Source organism: Suricata suricatta, chromosome 12 (assembly GCF_006229205.1).
Source record: "Suricata suricatta isolate VVHF042 chromosome 12, meerkat_22Aug2017_6uvM2_HiC, whole genome shotgun sequence".
NCBI classification, from domain to species: Eukaryota; Metazoa; Chordata; class Mammalia; order Carnivora; family Herpestidae; genus Suricata; species Suricata suricatta.
Window position 1 is genome coordinate 85456926 of NC_043711.1, and position 12727 is coordinate 85469652.

At 43.0% G+C, this 12727-nt stretch overlaps 1 protein-coding gene across 1 annotated transcript in view; it reads left to right on the plus strand.

Moving 5' to 3' along the window:
- Positions 1–4061: 4061 nt before the first annotated feature.
- Positions 4062–12727, plus strand: part of CTNNBL1 (catenin beta like 1) — a 157384-nt gene continuing 148718 nt past the window's right edge. The window contains exon 1 of the mRNA XM_029917945.1: positions 4062–4191. Within this exon, the coding sequence (XP_029773805.1) occupies positions 4162–4191 (30 nt within the window). The 5' untranslated portion in view covers positions 4062–4161. The remainder of the gene's footprint in view (positions 4192–12727) is intronic.

The following is a 12727-nucleotide window of genomic DNA, read 5'->3' on the forward strand; positions in this document are numbered from 1 at the left end:
TTTGTATATAATGCAAAATGATCACCACATTAAGTACAGTTGACATCTGTCATACATCGTTACCAAAAATTTTTTTTCTTGTAATAAAAACTTTCAAGATCCATTCCCCTACGTGTTTGCAAATATACAGTACAGTATTAGCTACAGTCACCATGCTATGTATTACATCCCCATAACCTTAATTTTATCACCAGAAATTATAAACCTGGAAGAGGTCACTCTTCACCCATTTCTCTGACCCCCCACTCCCCACTTCAGGCACCCACCAATCTGTTCTCTATATCCATGAGCCTATTTGGGTTTTTTTTTTTGGTGTGTGTGTGATTCCACATATAAGTGGGACCATATTTATTTTTTTCAGTTTGGCTTATTTCACATAGCTCTTCTGAACTTCCATTTTACATCTTTAATATTGGGATGCCATAGCATTAGGATTGGGGTAGGGATTTGAGGGTATTTGTTAGTATTATTGCTGGGAATAGTGGCTCAATCTGTGGACGGACTGGCTCATCTATGAAACCAACCACTAGTTAGTGAGTGTCAATGAAATGCTAGGTATTGTGTTAGGGTCTGAGGTTACTGTGGTGAATAATACAGTAATCTCTGGCTTTCTGGGGCTTAGAATATGGAAGGGAAAACAGACTTTGAATGAACAAAAAGAAAATAAATATAGAAGCACCTATCACAAGTGTCGTGACGATAGTGGTGAGGAACGCTGATAGAGAATCTGAGCGACTGTTTCAGATCTCGTAAGTCAGAGGAGACTCCTCTGATGCAGTAACATTAAACTGAGCCCCGAAGGGTGAGTCTTCCAAGCTTCATCGCCTGGAGGTTCCCAAGAAATTATTAATGGACCCTCACATCAAGATACACTTGATTTTAGCCAAAAGGCTGAGAAGCGATCCCTCACATCAAGATAAAAGATGCCCAGTTACATTTGAATTTCAGAGAAGAAACAAAAAAGTCTTTAGTATGTTGCTAAATATTGCATGGAACATATTCATACTAAAAACTTTCATTGTTGAACTGAAATGCAAATTTAACTGAGTGTCTTATATTTCTATGCACTAAACTTGGCAAACTTATCCAAGATCTTCCCCAGCCACCCTCTCCTGACTTACTTCCCATTTTCCCCGTCCCCCATAATCCTATGCCTTGTCTACAAGGAATGTTCCAATGTCTGTGTCTTTGCTCTTGCTGCCTCCTCTGGCTGGGTCACCCAGGCTCCCACCGTATCTTCTTTGTTAACTCTACTCGTCCTTTAAAACCCAGTCCAAAAGGCATCTTCTCTGGGAAACCCATTTCAGGGTGCTCAGCAGATTTGGTTCTCATAGGGTTTTGCCTGATGATTCCAGGTTTTAAGGCTTCGTCTCTAAAAACGCACAGACGAGATGGGGTGTCTGCAAAAGAAAGGGTATAGGAATGATCTCATTTTTCCTGCCTGTCCCTCACAATTCCCACTTAACTGCACATAACATTAACACCAAACATTGATGGAGTACTTTTCTGTGCCAGGCACCTGCCAAGTGCTTTGCTTGCAGCATCTTATGTAAATTCCCTACAATCTTACAAGGTAAATTCGGTTGAATCTCCACTTTGCAGGCGACGGGACCAGGCACGTAGAGGTGAAGTCAGCTGGCTGATTATGCTTCCACAGCTGTGAAATGCAGATCATAATGCTATATTCCTCATTAGGTTTTCTCCAACTAGCATGTGGGTTCCAAGAGGACAAGAACTTTTTTTTCATACAAACTTCTATAACCTCAGAGCCTAGAATTGTTTCAGGCATCGAGTAGGCACTCAGCAAATACTTGAAATGAATGAATGAGTCACCTTACAAAGGAAGAGACCACAATTTAGAGAGAGAAAGTAACTTGCGGGGAGAGTACACAGGTGGATGTGGTGGACCTTTGAGGAGAACCACACTCAGTGACCGTTGGTAAATGTGTAACAACCAGCTCTGGAAACATCCGAAACATCCGTAACCCTGTAGCATTTGTCAGTAGCATTTGTTGATTTCCACAGTGTAAATACTCCCACTGTGACCAATCTCAAGCAAACAACCTGATGTCAATCAACTTAAAATTTCCTGAAAATTTAACCACAGGCTCTTGCTGACCTGTTTATACAACCTGGTTCCCGCACACCAAGTACTGGGACATAATTCTAAAGGGTACACACAGTTCCACAGGGTGCCTTCCACCATTACTCATCTTCCCGCCTTGAGTAAGGCCAAGTCCACACAGCTAAGTGGAGGAGGCAGGGAGAGACACCTAAATAACTCAGTTCAAAGCAGATTGCAAAGGTGATTCTTTAAAAACATAAACCCAATGACAAAACTTTCCTGCTTAAAGCTTTTCAATTTATTCCTAACACTCTTAGCATGAAACTCAGTCTCCTTACCATGGCCCGTGAAACCTCCTCCTGTGTCAGGCACTGTACCAGGCTTTTTGTACAAGGATATACTGGTGAACACAACAGACACAATTTCTGCTCTCAGGGAGCCTGTGTCCAGTAAATAAGGCTGCCAATAAACAAACAATCAACCATTAAGTAGAAAATTACAGACGGAGATACATGTTGCCATACAGGAGGTGCTAGGAAAGAGAATAATGAGGAATGAGGAGGAACTGTGTCCTCGGACTAGAGGTGAACCGAGGAAGGCTCCTCTAAGAAAATGCCCTTTGGGACCTGAAGGCATGAGAATGATTTGGATGAGGTGTGGGGCTGGTGGCCAGGCAGAAGAGGAGAGGATTTCGCACTTTGAGAAGTTAAATGAAAATAACTTCTGTATAATTGGAGACCAGTGAAGACGGGACAGGGAGGGTGCTTAAGGATATTGCTGTGGTCTGAATGTTGGTCTAAATTGAAATCCTAACCTTTGAGGTGATAGTGTTAGGAAATGAGGCTTTCAGGATGTGATCAGATCACAAGGGCGGAGCCCTCACGCATGGAATTAGGTGGGAGAGGCCTACCTCACCCCTTCCCTCCATGTGAGGACATAATGAGACAGCACAATGCAGCTTCACCAGACAACGAATCTGTTGGTTTATTGATCTTGGATTGTATAGATCTTGAACTGTAAAGAAATAAATTTCTGTTGTTTGTAAGCCACCCAGTGTATGCTCTTTTTCTTATAGCAGCCTGACCGAACTAAGACAAATATCACAGATGTGAAGATCAGGGACTAAATGGCTAAGAAAACTAAGAGGAAGGTTTAACACCCTTTGAAGAAAGAGCCTTATTGAAATCCCAGGAGCTCATATGCACTCTTTGAATGATTCTCTTCCCATTGTGGCCATCTCCCTCCTACAGAAAACCTTTCTACATCTCTCAGGTAGAAACAAGATCATCCAGTTCCCAGCAGGCCTTGCATAGATGAAAAAGCAGAAGCCCGGAGAGGGAGATGTGATTACTAACAGTTTCTCAGTCAGTAACAGTTGTAGGCATTGGATTATATACTTTGAGCCAGCACTGTCCAAAAAAAATACAAAGGGAGTCACAAAGAGAGCCACATAGATAATGTACATTTTCTAGTAACCACGGTTAAGAAGTGGTGAATTAACTGTGTATTCTATTTGATCCAATATATTCAAAACACAATTTCAACATGTAATCAACATGTCATGGAAATCCAGTGTGTGTTTCATTTACATTTATGGCACATTTCAATTCAGCCTAGCCATATTTCAAGACCTCGGTAGCCACATGTGGTTAGTGGGTATAGAATTGGATAGTGCAGTTCTATGCCTCAGTTTTCTTATCTGTGAAACGAGGATAAAATTGGCTAGGTCCCTGGAAGGAGAGCACTTGTGAAACACGCAGCACTCCACCCTACACATAGGGGGCGCCCAATAAATCTTGGTTCCGTTTGGTCTTTTCTCCCACTGCATCGCCCCTCTTCAAGTCTCCGCCTCCTTTCCCCGCCCCCTTCAGGTTCCGGGCGGAAGCAGTACCGTCGCAAATGCAGCGCGCTTTACGGTGGCGGTGCCGTTTACCGCAGTGTGGCCGGCTTGCGTGTCGCTAACACTTTTAGCTCATTGGCTCTGCGGCCCGCTCTCTGCGCTTTACGGCAGTGTGTCTGGAGCCTCTGCGGAGGGGCCGCGGTTTGGGCGTGAGTGGAGGGAACCCCGGTGGCAGGTGTTGGCTGGGTCTGAAACCATGGACGTGGGTGAACTTCTGAGCTACCAGGTATGTAGGACGAGGAGGGCCTGCGGCCTGTCCCCGCACCCGGGCAGGGGTCCCGTGATTGAGAGACCAGAGCCCCTTCATCTCACCTCTTCTGTCCCCGGCCCGGGTCCCCTCACTTCTCACGCCACCAGCTCCTCTTTTTTACTTCACTCTCCCCCGAGACTTCCCTGAGCTCCTTCAGTTCATCCCTTCTTAGAGCCCAGGCCCCTTCTTCTCAACTCCAGTCTGGGCCTCTCCTGACTCTCCCCTGGGCCAGGGCCTGGCTCCCTTCTACTCTTTTGAAGGCCCAGGACCATCTTCACAACCATCTCCCTTCAACTCTTTCTTGTCCCCCAGTCACCGAGTTGGTGGTAGTGGGAGGGCTCTGGTCTTGCCTGCATCCGGCTTCTCCACTGACCGGCCATGTGGCTTTTGGACAAGTCATTTTGTCCTCTTTGAGCCTTAGCTTTTGTATGTATAAAACATAGACAGTAATAATTACCTAGTAGGGTTGTTTGAGGACCATAGTAACAATTGATTGTGAAAGCTGATTTTAAAGTGTAAAAGCTGTATCCACGTTCACTGTCGTTGTTGGGAGATGTTTGGAATTCTAGCATGGGATGGGACCCTCGGAAGCTTCTTGTTTTCCCTGCTCAGGCGACTTGGTGGGAGATGGTGGCCCAGAGGGCAGAGAGGACTTATCCAGAGTCATTCAACAAGTAAGAGCTGGGATTAGAGCTGAGGTCTTCTGGCTCCCAGTTCAAAGGTTTCCCCTCTTTAACTTCCCAAAGAGGCCCTTGTAGTTGTCCATATGGCTATTAAACACTTGAACCGGAGCTAGTATGAATTGAAAAGTACGCTAAGTGTAAAATCATACTGAATTTTGAAGATTCATATGAGAAATAACATTTTTAAACTGATTCTGTGATCTTATCGATCAAATCAATTACCTTGATTATTGATTATGTTGATTAATCATATGGGCAATAGGTGAAATAAAATTATATTTAAAATAAATTTTTACTTGTTTATGTTTATTTTTTAACGTAGCTATTAGCCTTTTAGTGTGCCTATTAAAATTACATATATAACTGGCCTTTATTTCCATTGGGCAGCTCTGTAGTAGAGAATAGGTGATTAAGAGCCATGGAGTCTGGAGCCGCCGAATGTTGCTTGGAATCTCTGTTTTGCTATTAACCAGCTGCTGTAACCTTGAACAAGACACTTACTCTCTCTATGTCTTGGTTTCCTTATTTGTAAATAGGGGCAAAGATGGTACCTACTACATATGCCTGTTGTGCATTGCTTAGGCCAATGCTTGTCCGAGTGGGAAGGTTCAGTAAATGTTAGCAATTCCATTCATGCCTCTCCCTCAGCCAATATACAAAGAATGGACCTTGAAGATTCCAGACATCGTAGAAAAGAACTCATAAGCAATGGGAGATAAATAGCCAAGAGATTTATCTTTTTAAGACAGTTATTGAACAAAAAAGAAGAAAGGAAATGGGAGGGCTGTTGATTGAGTGGTAGTATGTCCGTTTGGGAGTTGTAGAATGGCTAGTCCATTGACTCAGAGTATTAAAGTTAGAAGAGGTTCATTCATTTGCTCAGGTAACATTTATTGAAGGCCTGCTCTATAAGGCACCAAGTCCTCTGACTGTACAACATTGAACGAAACAGACCAGGTTCTTGCTTTCTGGAGCCTGTAGCCTGGTGTGGAAGTAGCAAGATAATGTGTAAACAAACATTCAGATTGTGATAGGTGCTTTGAAGGGTAAGCAGGGTATGCGGTAGCACGGTGCTGTTTGGTGTGGTAGCTACTGGGCACCCATGATACTGAACACTTGCAATGTGTCTAGTTATTAAGATCTGCTGTATGTGTAAAGTACATATTGGATTTCCAAGATTTAGTATGAAAAAATTAATGTAACATATTAATAATTTTTATATTGATTCCATGTTGAAATAAGGCTTTAGATATAGAGTCTTAAAATATATTATTAAAATTAATGTTACCTTTTTGAAAACTTTTTAAATGTGACTACTAGGAAATTTAAAGTTATGTACGTGGCTCACTTGTGGTTTTCAGTATATTATTTTTAGACGGTGCTGCTGACTACTAATGAAAATAGCCCCTGGCAGTAGGAGACAGGACCTATATCATCTGGGGAGGACTCTGAGTAATGGATGTAGAAAGGACTGAAGGTTGAGAAGGGCAGGATGATCAAGGCAGAAGGAAGAGCACGTATGGGGACCGTGAGGTAGAAGCTGGTGTAGACGTTAGAAGACCAGGAAGAGGATTCACGTAGCTGGAACATGGTGAGGGAGCAGGAGAATGGTAGATGACGGATGGGACATGTAGGCAGACGACGGACTATGTAGGCCTTCCTGTAGGCCATGATAAGGAGATGGAATTTTATTTGGAGAGATGTCATAGATAACCTAATGCAACCCACTTGTGTACAGATAGAAAGCGAACCCCGTTCTGGAAAAGCACTTCCCTGAGGTTGGGGGTAAGGGAGTGTCATAGTTGAAACCAGAATCCTTCTTATTTTCAACCATCTTTAGTCCCCACATGCACTGTTCACGGATGCACTTTCCCTTCTGTAAGATTGCTGTACACCCCTCCAGTTTTTAAAAGATAGCACCGTCTGGAATCTAGTCCATAATCACTCAAACGCCCCCATCCCCTTGTGGAAATGCGTGAGGATCATTTGAATTAATGGATGCAAAAGCTTTTCGCAAACAGTAACATTTTATAGATGTGAAAGATGCATTACTTACCTGCATGATCTCTCAAAATCTTTATAACAACCCTTCGAAGAAGGTACTGTTTTTAACCCTTGTTGTGTAGATGAGGGGACCGAGGAGCAAAAAAGCAGCTACCTCGGAGCTGAGGCTCCTAATAACTGTTGTACTACTGCCTCCTCTGTGCCCGAGGCTGGATTGAAGTGCTTCCCGATGACTTCTTACATTTAGTTCTCGACATGCCCTTTGCAGGGGGTGGTCTGCCCATTTTACAGAAAAGGAAACCGTGAGCTAGAGAGGTCAGTTACTTGCTCAAGGACAGTCAGGAAGAAGTAGAGCCAGAACTGGAACCAAATGAATACTCAAATCTAGTTTTCCATTTTGTTTTCAGATTTTTAACCCGCACCCCCCAAATTGTAGTTTGGTACGCATAGAGAAGAATGCAGTGTGGAAAAATTTAAGTGCTGTTGATTATAGTTCTGATTTACAATGTGGACTTAGCATGGCCGCCGAAGTTTGTTCCTCAGGGACACGTTTTCTGATTTGAACATCCCCCCACCCCTAGAGTTTGAATCAGTGTCTCCTGTGGGACCTTAGGATTTGCATTTCTTTAAAATTTTTTTAATGTTTGTGTATTTTTGAGAGAGAGACAGAGCATGAGTAGGGGAGGGGCAGAGAGCGAGGGAGACAGAGAATCCGAAGCGGGCTCCAGGCTCTGAGCTGTCAGCACAGAGCCCAAAGCAGGACTCGAATGCATGAGCTGTGAGATCATGACCTGAGCCGAAGTCAGACACCCAACTAACTGAGCCACCCAGGCACCCCAGAATTTGTATTTCTTTTTTTTTTTTTAATTAATTTGAGAGAGAGAGAGCATGAGTGGGGGAGGAGCAGAGAGAGAGGTGACACAGAATTGGAAGCAGGCTCCAGGCTCTGAGCTGTCAGCTGGGGGCTTGAACCCACAAACTGAGAGATCATGCCCTGAGCTGAAGTCAGACAACCAGTCCCCCCAGAATTTGCATTTCTAACAAGATCCCAGGTGATGCTGAAGCAGAGGGCCCAGGGATTACATTTTGAAGCCTCTCCCTGGTCTAGCATGATCTGCATCCCTTTTAAAATTTTATTCAGCTGAGATTCCCCTCCCTTCTATTAGCCGTTAGTTAGTTTGCAGTTTTTGAGCTTAAGTTATACTTATTCCCTGCCATCCAAGATATGGAGAGCAAATCACTTAATCTTTCTGGGCCTCAGTTTCCTCATATGCCTAATGAAGGGATTAAGTATGTCTCTCTGAGGCCCCTTCTGACTTTAAATTCTGTGATACTAATTATTTAGGCCAAGAGCTCTAGAGTTTCAAGGGATAAAAAGGCTTGATGTAGGAGAATGAATCGGGGCTGAAAATCTGGGAGATTTGAGTTTGAACCTCCCTTTATCATTACTTATCTAGATGACGCAGGACAAGTCACTTCCTTTCTCTCTATATCATTATTTTTTTTTTAACCACCTGTACAAGGAAGGGCTTGAGCAAAAAGAATTCTGGTTTTTTCCTTTCCTGGAATTAAGAGATGAAGGTAAGCAAGGAAAATATGTCATGTCAAGAAAGGGTTATTAAAAATATTTTAATATTTTTTGGGTGCTTCCTGAATTTCATTTTTGGGGCAGCTTGGTGGGAAGATTGCAATTTTCTGCTGAGGTTGGTTCTGCTGGTAATAGAGTTAGGCAGTAAGTGCCTGAGTATATGCCTTATATCCTTGACATATGTTAACTATTCATTTAAGAAGACAGGAGAATTACAGTGTGGACAGGAGGTGGTGGAAAAAGTCTCAAAGAGGAAGCCAGTTATGTGCCCAATATGGAAATGTACTTTTTTGATGCCTCCAGGCTTAGATATCTCATCACGAAGTGTGCCCAGCAGTTCGTTGGCTAAGAAGTTTCTGCTGCATAGGCGCGTACATGAACTTCAGGGCATTCTCATTAATACTAATTCCACAGATGTCTGGGAAAAGTTCTTACCTTCGAAGTTTTGCAGTAAAGGATTCACATTTAGTGCAGCTTGGCTCTGTGCAGTGTGAAAGACTCGCTTTGTGACATGAGAAGAGCTCTTTTTGAGGCAGATTGGGGTCAGGGACCCTCGGCTTTAGCAAGACTGCGGACACCCACTCCCCTTGGTATCTGTCAGGAATATCATAGCATTTCCTTGGACTGTGGAAGCTGATGGGAATTCATAATCTTGCTCCTTTCCCCTTATTTCTTTCTTTTGAAGTGAAAAAAATTTAATGATGGTAAACTGACAGGAATAGCATTAAAAGAATATTTTTATATTCCCATAGTTCTTATATGCTGGATAGCTGTAATCATTGTGTGTATACTGTTTTGTGTTCTATCTTTTTAAAAAATTTTTAAATGTTTTTATTTATTTTTGAGAGAGAGAGAGAGACAGTGCGAGCAGGGGAGGGGCAGAGAGAGAGAGGCAGACACAGAATCCGAAACAGGCTCCAGGCTCTGGGCTGTCAGCACAGAGCCTGATGTGGGTTGAACCCACGAACTGTAAGATCATGACCTGAGCCGAAGTCGGACGCTTAACCCACTGAGTCACCCAGGCGCCTCGTGTTCTATCTTTTTAACACTGCCAGAAATATTTTCTGTGTTTCTACATAGTCCTCGTGTTACTTTTAGTGTTTTCATACTTTTCGCTAAAATGATAGACCAACTATTTCCTCCTCAATCATTCCTCTGTAATTGGAAGAATGATTTAAATTATTTTATAATTATTTGGTTTTCAGGTTTTCATTCTTGAAGAAACTATTGCAGTGAACTTTACTTGTGCGGCATTTCCCCCTTCCACCTTCCGTTAGAAATTACCGTGTGTCAGGGCGCCTGGGTGGCTCAGTCGGTTGAGTGTCCGGCTTTGGCTCAGGTCATGATCTAGTGGTTTGTGGGTTCAAGCCCCGCGTCAGGCTCTATGCTGACACCTAACTCAGAGCCTGGAGCCTGTCTTCAGGTTCTGTGTCTCCCTCTCTGACCCTCCCCTGCTCACACTGTCTCTCTCTCTCAAAAATAAATTAAAAAAAAAAACATTTAAAAATAATAATAAAAAAAGAAATTAACGTGTGCCATCTCCTTTGCTAGTACAAAAATTATAAAGACATGGTCCTGGACTTTAAAGAATTCATACCTTAAGGAATGAGACAGATATTTCAACAGCAAACTGTGTGAATAAAGGATTCTGGGAGCATGATGGAAGGAATGATTGGATAATGCGTGGAGAAGGGATGTATTCATGCGCTGGATTGGAGGTGGTTGCTGAAGAAAGGGGAGATGCTGGAATCTCAGGCGGGATGAATGCATAGGAGTTCTGTGGGCGAGGAAGGAGGCTGAGGAGTCACCTTGACCGGGATTAGTGGAAGCACGGAGTGAGACATTCAGAGCATTGAGTAAATGGAGGGGAGTGGCAGACAATGGCATCCCTCAACTGCAAATTCATGAAGAAACCCACAGGGCTCCTGTGTCCAATGGAATTAATCCTTTGTCAGTTTATAGTGCTAACGGAGTGCATGGTATGGTTTTACCACAATCTTGATACTATTAGTAGTGGTCACAACTTAATTTTTTCTCCTTAATCTGGTAGGTATATAAAATGTTCAAGTTTGTTGTAACAGGCACCCCCCCGCCCCGTGTTTATCATTTGTATTTCTTTCTCCATAAGGTAGTGTTGGAGTTCGTAATTGAGTTTTCCTGTTGTCGTTTTTTTGTTGATGGTGTGGATGTCAGAAGCATTTTGGAAGCCTGAACGCACGTGCTCGTTCCGTGGTGCCCCATTTTACTGCTAGCCCTGAGGATATTATCCTAATCATGATGTTGTTGCATTATGAAATAGGCTTTTCTTGTGTGACAGACTAGGGCTTTCAGGGTTGACTTTTGTTAGTAGTGGGACTATAAACAGATAAAGAGCTATATTCATTGATATTCCCATTTCAGGGCGTTTTTTGTTTCATCTCCCGAGTGATGTTTTTCTTAAGTTCATTTCCTCTCTTTGCAACTTTCTCATCCTCTTTCTTCCTGGTGTGTTCTCTTCATACTCACACAACACCTATTTATGTGCCCTCTTGCACACTAGACCGTTGACAGCAGCACCTAGCAGGGTGTCTCACCCATAATTGACGCCTAAAGAATGGTTGTTTAATGATTGGGTGAGTGAGCCAGTACATACCTTCACATATGCTCTGGTTATTTCCCTCTTTGGGAAAGCTTTTGTTCTAATATCTTGTGTGCTTGCTGACGCGTATGTCTTTGCTTTTGTGTTAGACTTCAAGAATGTTTGACTGAAGTATGTTGCTTTGGTTTCTTAATTGTCCTCTTCCATATCATCTTTTGCTACTTTTGCTGTACAACCTACATTTTAAAAAGTTTTATTTTTGTGGCGCCTGGGTGGCTCAGTCGGTTAAGCGTCTGACTTCGGCTCAGGTCATGATCTCACGGTTCATGGGTTTGAGCCCCACGTCAGGCTCTGTGCTGACAGCTCAGAGTCTGGAGCCTGCTTCAGATTCTGTGTCTCCCTCTCTCTATCTGACCCTCCCCTGCTCACGCTGTCTCTCTCTCTCTCAAAAATAAATAAAAACATTAAAAAAAATAAAATGTTTTATTAAATTTTTTTTAATATTTAAAGTTTATTTATTTATTTTGAGAAAGACAGAGACAGCATGCGAGCAAGGGAGGGGCTGAGGGAAACGGAAAGAGAGAGAACCCCAGGCAGGCTCCACTTTGCCAGCACAGAGCCTGACGTGGGGTTCAGACTCGCAAAACTGTGAGATTATGGCCTGAGCCTAAACCAAGAGTCAGATGCTCAACCAACTGAGCCACCCAAGTGCCCCTAACAGTTTTATTTTGAACTAATGTTAAATTTACAGAAACTTGCAAAAATAGTAAAGAGAGTTTGAGTTCCCATATACTCCTCACCCCGCGGCCCCTAAAGTTAACATCCTCTGTAACCATAGTACCATGATCAAAATCAGGAAATTGACATTCGTATGCCAGTAAATGAACTTCAGATTTAATTCAGATGCCATTAGTTTTTTCCACTAATGCCCCTTGCCTGCTCCAGGATCCTATCCAGGATCCCACATTGCATTTAATTGTCATTTTTGTTGTCTTGTAGGATCTGAACATTTTTTAAGAGTACCGGTCAGTTGCTTTCTAGAACCTCTAAGACCTACATTCTTGAAGGTTGCCAATAACCTCTGCCAAAGATTTTCTTGAACCTCATTCCTCTTGACTTTCCATTGGAATTTGATTCTGTAATCCTGTTCCTCATCCTAGATGAACTCATTCATTCTTCGGTCTTTCAGCACCTCAGTGTCGACAACTGTTAGCTCACTGGCCCTGGTCTAGGTTTCGTGTGTCTTTTGAACATTCTGACCGGATGTTCGGGTATCACATGATTCTCTGTATCTCTTTCCCTGCCCCACCATTTTCTTTCTTTCCCCTGCCCCGACCTACCCCCGATTTTGCATTTTAGTCAGGGCTGTCTCTGTTCAGCAGATTTTAAAGAAGCCTTGGAGAGAATTCTCAACGATGAAAGACAAGTTCTTTTCCTCATGGATCATAAGATCTTGTGAACAAAGAGGTCTAGCTCCTTTCTCAGGAATCAGGAAGGTGTTAGGATCTGAAAATGTTCAAGCCACACATAGTTCTTCCTCACGTAGCTTGCAGTCTAAGGGGGGACATCCCACAGATTTGAAAACTGATGATCCAGTATGCAGCATCATTGGCTGTTCTAGAAGAATGAACAGAATTGGATGGCATGGGCGGGGGTATC